At 33.2% G+C, this 12,976-nt stretch overlaps 1 protein-coding gene and 1 long non-coding RNA gene across 2 annotated transcripts; one reads left to right on the top strand and one right to left on the bottom strand.

Annotated features, from left to right (window-relative positions):
- Positions 1-88: 88 nt before the first annotated feature.
- Positions 89-7,151, bottom strand: LOC147388180 (uncharacterized). Its single transcript, XR_015171199.1, has 3 exons — positions 6,954-7,151; positions 379-429; positions 89-169 (listed from the first exon to the last, which is right to left on the bottom strand). It is a non-coding gene; the product is annotated as an uncharacterized LOC147388180 (long non-coding RNA).
- On the top strand, positions 2,824-6,243 carry LOC147388181 (uncharacterized). Its single transcript, XM_086421483.1, has 4 exons — positions 2,824-2,834; positions 3,785-3,923; positions 5,726-5,903; positions 6,012-6,243. The coding sequence occupies exons 1-4, from the start codon at positions 2,824-2,826 to the stop codon at positions 6,146-6,148; spliced, it is 465 nt and encodes a 154-aa protein (XP_086277609.1). The 3' UTR covers positions 6,149-6,243.
- Positions 7,152-12,976: the final 5,825 nt, after the last annotated feature.

The following is a 12,976-nucleotide window of genomic DNA, read 5'->3' as shown; positions in this document are numbered from 1 at the left end:
TAAGAACTTTGAAGACATTTAAGGAGTGTTTCCAGATTTGTGAGATCAACTGGAAACAAATTTTTTTTTCTAACTTGTGGGGGTCATACCTTGATTCTCTCTACAAGCATGTTGTTCATTCCTCGTTCTTTGATTGTATCAGCAATCACATTAACATCTATGCATCTCCCTGCTTCCCAGTCCAGTGATTTTTTGCTTAAAAAATTGAGCATAATGAAGGTATGTATGTTTGAATCACAAAAGTTACATTTGAATCACACAATGTTCCATATAAGGCTAAGTGGGATATCAGTTGCAAATATAGGATTCAGAGCAATCAAAATAGATACGATGAAACCGAGGAGAAAACATGTCAAATTTCAAAGTTATGAAACACACCTGTACAGTTTTTCCCAAATAATCCCCTCGTCTCTCCTTGTCTATAACAAACTGTTGTACATCAAGAAAAAAAGTTGGTATGTTGAAGATTTAGTCCCACATTACCTACAAGTTTAAATATAGCTTTTCCAAACAGAAAGACGTACAAAAACTATCACATTTAACAATAAAACCATTAAAAAAATTACAAAAAGATGATCCAAGTATCCTAGTTAAGTGTATAAATGTACAGAGGTTCTTGTTAACGAGACCTCGAGATATCTGGATTCCCAATCTGGTTTCTATTCATTAATGAACATAACAATACAAAAATGTGCAGAGCCCCAAATGGGGAATAGTTGTACATAGTGGTTGACATTTAAAAGGACAAAAAATAAAAAAAACAAGCCACACCAGACAAGCAACATTATCATGAAACACTGTGGATCTGACATCAAGCATCTCTTGTAAAATCTGAGATGCAATTGTAAAGTAGACTTGAATAAGGAGTCCTACTCCCAGACAATCACATCTATATTGTTAATAAGTACAAATGCACCATACAAAATACATAGAAAATCAAATCCCCTTACTACACACCAGACATTCATTTGAACCCACCATGGAATATGTTTGGTACTAAAAAAAAAGGGACCCCCCAAGCTTCTCACTGGATTTAATACATAATAAATGTAACATCAACCAAAATCCAACTATCCCCCTTGCAACTGCAGTAACTAGCTTTTTGGGTGAAAATTTTATATATAGATCTTTCAAGGTGGCAATCAGTCTGGGACATAATAGGTAAGACTCTTTTCTTTTTCTTTTCTTCTTTTAATGCAGAAGCTGAACATAAAACACTAATACTCCCATTATACTATAGGCTACAACAATGAATGAAAAAAAAAAAAAAAGATGCTATTTTTATTATATTTATAAGATATGACCAACATAAAGAAAGACCTACTTGGGATATAATATTATTGTTTATACAAGTTGAAAGGCTATTTCAATTCTATATTTCAAGGTTACGCCGAATGAGAAGAATTCTCCAATCACATTCATTAGTTTGAGTTTGCTATTTATTCTACAATCACCCACATTCATCAGCTTGGTATTTCAGAATTCTCCAATGCATTCATCAGCTTGATATTTCAGAATTCTCGAATGCCATTCATCAGCTTGATGTGTTTCTTGTCCACTATTACCTACGTGAAAATCACATTTTTTCTAAAAAAATTTGTTGGGCTTGGCCCGTCGAATTTAAACCCGAATTCCGCGGCCCATGGACCACGTTTTCGGTTCGAATCTTAAAACCCGAACTCAGCCCCTCTTTCCCTCTCTCGCAGTCGATTTGTTTCTCTCCCTCTCTCACAGTCGATCGATCGACCTCACTCTCTGCCTCTCTCTCCGTCTCACTCTCTCTCACAGTCGAATCTTACTGTCTCTCTCTCACAGTCGATCGATCGACCTCTCTCTCTATCTCACTCAATCAATTGATCTCTCCATTGCTTTCTCATCGTCAATCGATTTCTCTCCCTGTCTCCCTCGATCTCATCTCTATATCGATCTCATCTCTGGATCGATATCATCGCTCAATCGCTCTCTATTTGATCGCTCGAAGTGATCTCTCGATCTCTCAAGATTGGAAACGATGGAGTGATCTGTTGTTTTTGAAGGTGACTCTCTATCTCTCTCTCTCTCTCAGGTTGATGGATCCATAGCGTTGTTCAGATTGATGAGGATGAGATCTAGGGTTTTGGATTTCACAAAATATATTAATTTTGATTTTTTGTTTCCCAAATGTGTTAATATTTACACGAAACAAAACCTAAAAACAAATAAAAATTTGATGATTGAATCTTGGATCTAATGTTTCTGACTAACATCTCAGGTTTTTATTTTAATAATATTAATTCTGATTGATTGTGCAGACTTACAGTGCTACTTGTTCACTAAATACTGGATTCTGAACTCATTACAGGTAAAGTCTCCAACCTGAATAAAATCATGTTTATTTCACCTACAAAAACTGAGTCATTGAGATATAGATTATAGATTTAATTACAAGTAGATATTCTTTTTCTACCTAATATATAGATTCTCATGATTTATATTCTTAGTTGTTTAAGTGTAAGGCTATAAATAGGCTAATGCATCGCATCGGGCATTTGTTTGTCTATGTTTAGTGCACTTGAACAATCCAAATGAGATGCATTCTTGGCATTGCAGAGCTGAGGGACATTTTCTATTTGTCAAAATCTCATACCGATATTGATTGAGTAATTGACCATTAGTATGTGTTGGATTGATTCAGTCTCACTTGTCCAATGTGCAATCAAGCCTTAAACAATGTGATGATTTGGACTAAATTTCTTGAATAAAACCAAGCACAAAGAAAGGAATTGTGTCGATTCAAATGCAATGGTCCATTATGCTAATAGACATGGCTAGCTAGGTCATAAAATGAATGAGTGGTATGTGTGTGGGGGTGTATTGGTTAGGATCCAAGGCAACCCAAAAGGATACAATGAGGCTCATAAATTCATTATGCTGTGGGATCGTCCAATACATTATTTACGTGGACCCTAGAAAATGAAAGTAAGAATAGAGAGTAAATATAGACTAACTATATATATAATTTATATTTAGAAACCATAATCCAAGGAAGCCTAACTTTTTTGTGAAGCATTCTTAGAACACCCAATCTCCCCAACAATAAGGATATATCTTTTTTTTCTCTCATCTATGGTATCATGACATTGCTGAAGAGTAAAGAAATGAGAGCTAACTAATGAGTACTACCCATATAGTACTTAAAATAAAAAGTTTTCCCTCCATGACTATGACTAGTTGATGGAAAATCATGAAACATGAGGGTCCATAAAGCCTTTTCACTTGTGTAAGCCACCCCATGTTTTCTTATAATAATTACTCATTTAAATAGGGTCAAACTTCAAGCAACAATCTCATAGTTGAAACTAACACTGTTCTTATCCATAATGGACAAAACAGCTTTATTAGAAAACTGTTTTAAAATAGAATAAAGAAAATGAAAGTGACCAACGAGGCGGCTAATCTTTTATTTGACTTTGAATAAAAAGAATCAATAATAATAATAATAATAAATAAACGCGTTTCTGTGGGCCATGTAGTAGAGAGTGGAGTCACCCCATGTTTTCAATTCTTCTATTTTGGGTGTTCAAGTAGTGATCACAAAACTCCAACAACACGATCTAGGCTTCATTGTATCTTGAAAACGATTTATTGATAATCGTTTTATCACTCCTATATTTTATCAAAATCAATTTTAGAGAAAATCACATTTGCTCAAGCCTTGATAGTCCATCTTATCCCCTTTTAATATTTACTTTCATATTCTTTCCCAATATCCATATTGTAATAAAAGGGTATGTTGGTAATTTAGGTTTTTGATATTTTATAAGGAGCAGTTGATATGGGCTCGTGACCATGAATATTGTCATGATGGTCATAGGTGGCAGTTTCTAATTGGTTCTTTTGTGTACGACATTTTGATATACACACGAGGGATGTTAGTGTATAAGGTATGTTTCGCATATGCTTTTGTGGTATTCCACTATAGTTTAAATATCATGATTTGTTATTTGTGATTTTTATGTGGTTATTGGTACAACAACAGGGATTCTATTTTGGCTTTATTGAATTTGAATCGTTGAGTTCGAAGCAAAGTGCAATTCATGTATATATTCTGCACTTGATTCTTTTTTTTTTTCTACAACTTAAGTTGAATGCATTTCTGGTTGGTTTTGGGATATTATGATATGATAAAATCTACTTTGGCATTGTTGAGCTTTGCCTTGTGGTAAAAAACTTGATGATGTGCCCATCAGCCCACCAAAACTGGGGAGTTGACATTCAGATATCTTGTCCAAATAAATGGACTTCTTCAACTAACCCGAAGACTGGTCTATTCTTTACCTGGATTATAGCTTTTAGAACACTATATAATAAAAAATAAACTTGAAGGCAATGCATAAGACTAGTAAACAAACATCTAAATTGAATGAGACAAAAATCAAGTATCAAAAAGTACAAAAACTACACTGAAATGGAACAAACCAACCTTCCTGACAAACTTTGTTGCTACTAGGAGATGATGCTTGTGCTGGAGCAGGTGTTGCTGTCCCATAGACTGTTGCACCAGGGCAGTAGTAGGTGCCACCTGTACAGTCTTAGTAGGTACATTGTCAGTATCTCCTCTGCATCATGGTTAGTGAGACATGCAACTCAATCTGCCACTATGAGTGCATCCAAAATATCTTAGAGTAGAACAAAACATTTATTGATAGAAATACGAAGAGAATAGAATTTGGACAAGGTAGCAATATCAAAGACAAGAGCAAGAGTAGCTAATACAAAGATAAAGTTGTATCCCTCTCCATATACCAAACTTGGAAAATTTTCCAGATTTGACATATATCTTTGAATTGGAAGGTGAGTATTTGAAGTTTTTCTTACTAGTGTTCTCTGATTTATGGTTTGTAAGATGTTGCGTAGTTGATGGTCTGGTTTGATCACCTCATAAGGCAACCTTTCATGTAAGAAACATAAATAATTTTTTTTCTGATCTTGATGCTAGGGTATGCTGCTCATCTATTCCTTTACTTATTTTATTTAACTGTTTTATGTTATTTTAAGAAATCCCCTTAACCCCCCAAACCCCCCTTCTCCCTCTCTTAGAATGTTAATAATTGTGATACAAGCCATTCATTCTTCATTGTTTTACACATCTAGTTTAATTGAAATCTGTTACAGGCCATTATTTGTGCTGGAAATTTTAAGAAGAATGAAATCATTAGTGTATTCTATTAATGGTTCTTTCGTCAATTATGCTACTTTTTTTTTTTTTTTGATAGTTTAATGTATTACCAAATATACCATCCCTTTGTGACACAATGAACCCTTAGTTTGATGTAATAACGACATTGTTTGAAGTCCTTTTCTGATTATCAGTGGCATTTTCGACTAATGCCTTTAGATTGAGAATGGTATATTTATTATGAAGTAAGTGAGAACACACAACTAATTGTGAGTCAGTGCAGCAACTTAAAGCATAATTAGTGTTTATCAAAAGATAAGCTTAGTAATTAAACAAGGAACACTGAAGCTGTCAAAATACTGAAGATGGAAATTTCACCAATACCAGGGGTTACAGTCATTTCACTTTTGGGGTGAGTTGTTGAGATTGGAGAAATTGTCTTGGTTTTTTAGGGAGTATTACAGCTTCTTAATATTAGCAAAAGTATTCTTCTCCGGGTCCATCTTTTGTAGTTTTGAAATTGGGTTAATTCTCTGAGTGCATGACCCTTTAGCTTTTCTCCTTTAGGATGGAGAATCAGGATGGACTAGTCTACATAGAGCTCTTCATTTTGGACATCTAGCTGTGGCGAGCATTCTTCTTCAATCTGGTGCTTCACTTGCATTGGAGGACTCCAAAAATCGAACCCCTATTGATCTCCTTTGCGGGCCTGTGTTGCAAGTTGTTGGAAATGAGCGTAATTTAGGTTTGTTATCACAATGTGACTATATGGTTAACTTCTGAGGTTCATTTTGTTATTGTGGCTTCCATAGATGGGTTAGTTGATATCATGAGTGATCACTTATGTTTTCAGTTTCTTCGGAGGTCTTCAGTTGGGGAAGTGGTGCAAACTATCAACTCGGTACTGGGAATGTGCACATACAGAAGTTACCGACCTCCACCAAAGATGTTGCCGATCCAGTTATTTCAATATTATTTGGTCTTATTTAGTTTAATTATTGTCAGTTATTTGTAGCTTCAACAGAATTTTCGATCTTAACAAAGAGGTTTACATGTATATTAATTTTGGGTTATTTAATTTAATTTGGAGCTTGTTTTATGATTTTTCTTTTATTTTTTCTTTTTCTGATTTTTTTTCTTTATATTATTTCGTTCATTGTGATTGGTGAATTAGAGGACCGTGTTATTGTTTGTTAAACCTCCAAATTTGACGGTCATACTCTATGGATTTTTTTTGTTTTTTTTGAAGTCCATTCTCCAATAATTTGATAGTCCAGGGCTGTCAAAAAAAAAAAATTCTACAAGAGAATATTTGACGGGAGGATCCGTCAAATTTTGAGAAATTTGACGGGCTAAGACCGTCAAATATGGGCCTTTTTCACATAGTGTTAGTAGATCCCATACGACACAATTCCTTGTAAATTTCTTTGTAAATTCCTTGACTATAGACAGAACAGAATTGGAAAATAGAACACATATTGCTGACCTCAATATGGGGATAATGCAAAGATGATGATTTATAGACTTTGTAAATTCCTTGTCAAAAAAAAAAATTCCCACCAACATTAACATGAATAGGCTGAACTAGTACATTTAAACCACACTGTTTCTAGTACAAAAGAAAATCAAAAACTTCAAAATAAGGTCAAGAGATCTAAGATTGAATCCAATGTAAATCAGAACTGTAAGATAATAGAACTAACAAAACTGTATTTAATCACATTTAAAAACCTAAATCTTCAATCCAAATCCCTAATACAATCTATATAAAGAAAAGAGGGATTAGAGAGAGTACCCAGCCCGAGAGATCGATCGAACGAGCGACTGAGAAAGAGAGAGATGAGATCGAGGGAGAGCGACTGAGAGAGAGAGACGATCGAGAGAGTGACTGAGATTGAGAGAGAGACGATCGAGAGAGCGACTAAGATTGAGAGAGACGTTTGAGAGAGAGAGATGAGACTTTCATTCCAACGAAAGAGACGGATATTGGGTCGGATAAAATGCGAATAAAACTGTTTAATACCATTTTAAAATAAAAACGGCTTAATGCCGTTTTAAACGTATGTTCTAAATTTGCAATTTTTTTGTAGTGTCAAACCTAAAATAACAACAAGAGAAATAATATGAACAAGAATGTTTCATACCTTTAAAAGAAGAATAAAATTCAGTCATAATCCATTTTGTGCTACAAGGATCTGGTTTATATAGATAAGTTGATCGTGAAATTTAGTTAAATTTAGAGGATGTGTGAAAGATTCAATAGTTAATGCCAAAAGATTTTATAAGCTGTCAAATCTCCTTTGTAGTCATCATTTTTTAATACACATTCCATAATGAATTATAAAGCGTAACCAATAGCAACATAATTTACGAACCTCAACAATTCAATTATACGAAATCAAGATAATTAAACAATTATAAACATGGAGGCTCGATGTCAAATGTTGCGCGAGCTAAAGAAAATGAAGCAACAAAGAACTAATAAATATTTAGTCCATTTTAAGCTAATTTAGAAAGTTATTAATGTCCAACGAGAGAATCAAACCTCACGATCATAGATGATTACGTGATAAAATTTTGACATGTTAGTTACTATGAAGCTTGAGGATCCGATGATGCAAGATCCAAAGAAGCGGGCTTAAAATGGAAGATAACAATGGCTTGATGTTGTGTCACACTGTTGTCGTGTGGATGAGCTTAGGATAAAAGAAAGATTTTAGCCTCGCATCTAGATATTCGTGTGGAAAAAGATAATATGTCTTCGATTTGTTGAGTTTAACTTTAGTATATGGGCAACGTTTATTTGATGACATTTTAGGAATTCATTTTAGATCAAACCAAAATACTAAAATTTGGCTATTCATAATTAAAAAATAGTGCGGTTACAAAAGTTAATCTCAAGCTTCTTTTTTACGTCTAATGCCCCTGGTTCATAATAGGTGAATTATGGTTGGCTCAAAATGATGAGATATTTCGAGACTAAAGAAATTCAAAATTCTTTCTTGGCTACATGAAATGAATGCCCTGATAGAACCCAAACATTGTTTGGTCATGATTTTTTCCTAATTTAGGTTTTCCACGTAAATATTGTTTTGTGGTTAATTTTTCTCGTTTATTTGTTTCTTGTTTGTTCTTTTCAATTATTTCATATCCCAGGTTGAAGCTTGAAAATTTTCCAACGGGCGCTGGGTTTTTGGACTCAATATCCTTTTATGTCTTTTGACCCTAACCATAATAATTCTATGGATTATAAGAGAGCTTGGTATCGCCTCAATGAAGTTGCAATGGCTCTAGTTAGGGAAATGACCATGGGCATATTTTTGAGAACTCGTAGTTTCTTCTTTGCTGTTGCTTAAAATAAGGTGGCTACGTTCCGAGCTCTAGCAGAGGACTATAAAATTTGCAATGAGAGATGGCAATGGGCATAAGGTAAGATTAATTTGATTTTAAGTTTGCTTTTCCGTAGTAAATAAGTATAGAGTAGAAAAGGTATTCGCATTAAAAGAAGAGTTGTGTTGGTGTGACCTCAAGATTAACATCAATCCACACTTTGTTGATGTTGGAGGTGCACAAAGAACCATAGATGTTTTTCAATTGTTTCTCGATAAAAAGCATTTATGGTTTTCGTACACACCTCTATGACAGTAAAGTGTTAATTGATGTTAATCTTGAGGTCAATACAACATTATTCTTAAAAGAATTATACAGCTCAAATACAATGTGAAAAAGCCCAAATTTGACAGTCTTGGGCAATCAAATTTCATAAATTTCGACGGACCAAGAGGTCAAATTGGCGTCAGATTTTCATTGTCAAAATTTTTTTTTTTTTTTTTGACAGGTCAAAACTGTCAGATTAATGAAGGATGGGAGAAATTCAACAGCTCTAAACTGTCAAAACTAGGAATATCAAGAATTTCTACGGTCCTAAACCGTCAAAATTCAGTTTCTAAAATTCATGGGTCTTGGCCCATCAATTTTTTCTGTCAAATTTTTCAGTTTTCACTTAGTGAAACCTCCAGCACTACAAGGAAAATCAGTTATACAGACAGTCAGGCTCGTCGCAATAGGCCCATATAACCATTGCTGAATGATCTACCAACAACAAGGTTTTCATCGCCAACCGTCACTATGTATCTTGTCAGTAATACTTTTACAGATGGCAAGGTGTAACAACTTTACAATGAAAGATAATTTCAAAAATTTAGTGCTACCTAGGTATAACTCATTCTAGACCAAGCCTATGCTCACATTAGTCAGGCACACGGGCGGGTCTACCAATGCAAATATTAATTATACAAGAGATTATGATTCTCAAACTGTCCAAAAGGGACAATTCAAAAATCAATAACAAACAATTACTCCTCATCACAAACAAGACAAAAAGTTCATAACCTGGCAATAGTCTCATATGAGAACCAAACGTCATAGTATGCAACTAATTTATCCTAAATAGGCGATGAGGCACGTAATTGTCAAGCAATGATAATTTATAAGGATGACATTTAATGAATTGGTTTGTTTTGAAATGAGGAAGTAATGCTGGAGGGGAAGAAAGCTGAGAATTCACTTTTTGTAGTTTGCTGATTTTAGAATCATGGTTATTGAGGATTCAATGTACAGAACAGAATTGTGTCATTATCTAAACATTTCTACTTTAGTGTTCTGTGATATTCTTGTTTGTTTGTACCCTTTAAATTCTAGCTAATAATTGGAATAATTCTAGTCATCCAATCTAAATTCGAACAATTCCGCCCGCATGGATAAAATAGTCTGATTAGTGACTTCTAAATGTTAAATATGACGGTGTAAACATTGGCACCTCTAATCTAAAAGTACAAAAAAATATATTCAGAGAATAAAAAATTTCAGAAAAAATTTAACCTCTATACATTCGAACAATTTCACCCGCATGGATCAATTATAGTTTTGATTGACACTTCTAACACCAAACAACATACTTTGTAGTGAATCACCAACCTATCCCCAACCAATATATGAAAAACAAACAAAACGGTTTCTATTCTCAAGGTTTTTATTTCAAATTAAAATTTCAATTATTTTGTATTAATGTTTTTAATTCTAAATTAAGATTTTGAATTTTCAGATTTTGTTATTTTACATTCTCAGATTATCATTTCATTTGATTGAGAGGTTTTCTTGAGTGTGGAATAATCTCTAGTCGCATTTCAGATTTCAAAGGTAAATCAGTGTCATATTTTAAATCCTTAGATTTTTATCATAAAGCTTATTTGGTCCTAGGATAAAAATTTCTAGATTCCAATTTGAGTTTCCTAACATCGCAAAGTCTCTAAAGTTGATTAAGTGTGGAATTGATCCAATGAGCATGTAATTACCATGTCACTAAATCATTCAAAAGAGCTCGAGAAACATCTGGGAATTTGGGAAGATAAAATTTTTGGAGAGAATCGGAGAACATCACACAAGCTTTTCGGGTTCTTTATCACTCTTTACTCATCATTAGGAATCCACAGCAACTGGGGCGACAAGTTGGTAAATCTAGAGGATGCAAAATGAGGTGTCTACAAGTAGGCTTCCGAAATAAAGTATGTTTTGCTCATTGCCAAACTGAGAAACAAGATTCATGGTTTGCTGCCAATTCTCTCTGTATGCATAACAAGGTATGCCCACTCAAAAGTAACTAGTAGCATGTGACACTATAAATAAAAAATTAATCTAGACCTTAGAACATGTCATTATCTCAATATTCTAACAGATGGCATGGAGAAGCTTATTAAATTTAAAGGAAATATGTCAAACTGTTAATCTATATTATAAACTAGAATTTCATAAGTGCATATTTCAGTATGAGTAGAAAACATGATTTCATGATATTCCAACTTCCTCATATATCTAATAAGTAATATAAAAAGGCAGCTTGTATATGCTATTAGATGTCTCATTTGAGCAATTTTCGATGCGAGAATAAATATTCAATAGAAATGGCAACACGGTAGATTGGGAGATCTCAAACCTATAAATTTTAAGAGTCTACCAAGATCAAACTATCATGAATCTTTATATTGCAGTAGAAACTAGAAATGACTATTGTTCATGCTGTAGTTATGAATCAATAAGAATATTAGAACAAAAATATAAAAACCTTGGCAAGCAAGGGTCGATCCACAAAGGCAATGCTATCCAATTATCCTTCTAACTTAAAACCAATTCAAGACTACGAGTAACCAATTAATAACTGATTTAGGAATATTTAATTAAGTTAATGAAATATAGAAACTATAAAAGAAAATTTATTTCAATCTATTCAGACAAAGCTAGTGCCCGTAGATCGAAAAGTGAATCTGGTCTAGCATACATAATAATTAAAAAGTATAATTCATTTTCAAATGAACAAATATAGACATCTAAAATTAATTACTGTAACTAAGCATGATTTAACTTGACATTATCTAAGATTAAACCATTAGAACTCTCAATAATTTAAAATAGACATTCAATACTTATAGATAAAACATAGATCAATTAAGAACAATAAAGGATGAAAGATTTAAAACAAGTTCATTCATTATATTTTGATTCAGCTTTATTGACCTCTCTAACAGAGGTTTAGCCAAGAAGCATTGTAAAATCAATCAAAAAAATAATTAAACAAAAAAAGAGAGATTAGAAAAGAAGAATTTATCTTTATTGATCTTGGAGCTGAATCAAGCAAAGTCTCCACACAAAATCGAACTTAAGAAAAGAACAGAAGAATAAAAACACTAATTCTTTCAACCTAATTCTAAATTATTCATAGATTTTCTCTATCTTTCTCTATATCTTCCTTTCTTCCCCTTGAGCTCTAATCTGGTAGTCTATCTATAAAGAGCCTAGATTAGGGTTTTTGAGATTTTGGATAACTTTCTAACTTCGCACAATTATGTAACTTAATTTCAATCAAAACTTTTTTCTACTGCCAACATATTGTATGAGTCTCGAGGCAATCCACTTTATATTCACCTCGTTGCCCTACCCAACTTAGGTATCGTGGTCCATGAGGGTCCAGTGGGTCTAGGTGTTGGTCCATTGACTTGGTTTGGATCCTGGATTATAGTGAATGCTTTAGATTTTTTTGATTCATTTTCGAAAATTTGCAACTTTTTCTTGTTACCCGAAAATAACTGTAATTAGTGCAAAAATACATAATTTTATTGAAATTGATAATTATTATGGACTAATGATGAATTATATCTAATTAGGAGATTTATTATATAATTTACCCATAAAGTCTATGTAATTAGGGCTCTACAAACCACTTTCTAGACCCTTATCAAGTAAAAAAATCCAAATGATTTGAAGTAGCATAGATTGGCCTCAACAACGGGATTTACATTCTCATTTACTGCAAAAGTACCACTAAGAAGAACAATCACACAATCTTTTTCAGAAATTAAGCTTCAAAAGTCTCTTCTTTATTACAAGAAACCTACAACCAATAACACAAACACTTGTAAACACAAACTCTCAAAAATAGTGTAGAAGTATAGATTTTCTATGAGACACTCAAATTACTAGTTGGGTTGAAAATTTGAGATTGAGAAAACACAAACTTGTAGCATTTAAAGAAAATTATTGGCTTAAACCATGCATATATACTTTTTATTTGTAACCCTAGGAAGAAGAAGAGATGATGGGGCTGGTTGGGATTCATTGTATATGGTGTGGTAATCATAAATCAAGTTACTAGTAGCTTAGTAATAAAGAAACATGAAGGAAATTAATAGATAACGATCACGAAGAATTATTTTCACCGAGAATAGGAGTAGATGTAAGAGTAGAAAATTACAAGATCGCAATAAA

This window comes from Akebia trifoliata, chromosome 13 (genome assembly GCF_017979445.1).
Source record: "Akebia trifoliata isolate Shusen 1 chromosome 13, ASM1797944v1, whole genome shotgun sequence".
Classification (NCBI taxonomy): Eukaryota; Viridiplantae; Streptophyta; class Magnoliopsida; order Ranunculales; family Lardizabalaceae; genus Akebia; species Akebia trifoliata.
The sequence above is the reverse complement of the archived record's forward strand: the minus strand, read 5'-3'. Positions and strand labels throughout refer to the sequence as shown.

Coding starts and splice junctions, on each gene's coding strand:
- LOC147388181 (XM_086421483.1), top strand. Junction 3,924..5,725: donor GAGGGATGTTAGTGTATAAG/GTATGTTTCGCA, acceptor TTTCTCCTTTAG/GATGGAGAATCAGGATGGAC. Junction 5,904..6,011: donor TGGAAATGAGCGTAATTTAG/GTTTGTTATCAC, acceptor TTATGTTTTCAG/TTTCTTCGGAGGTCTTCAGT.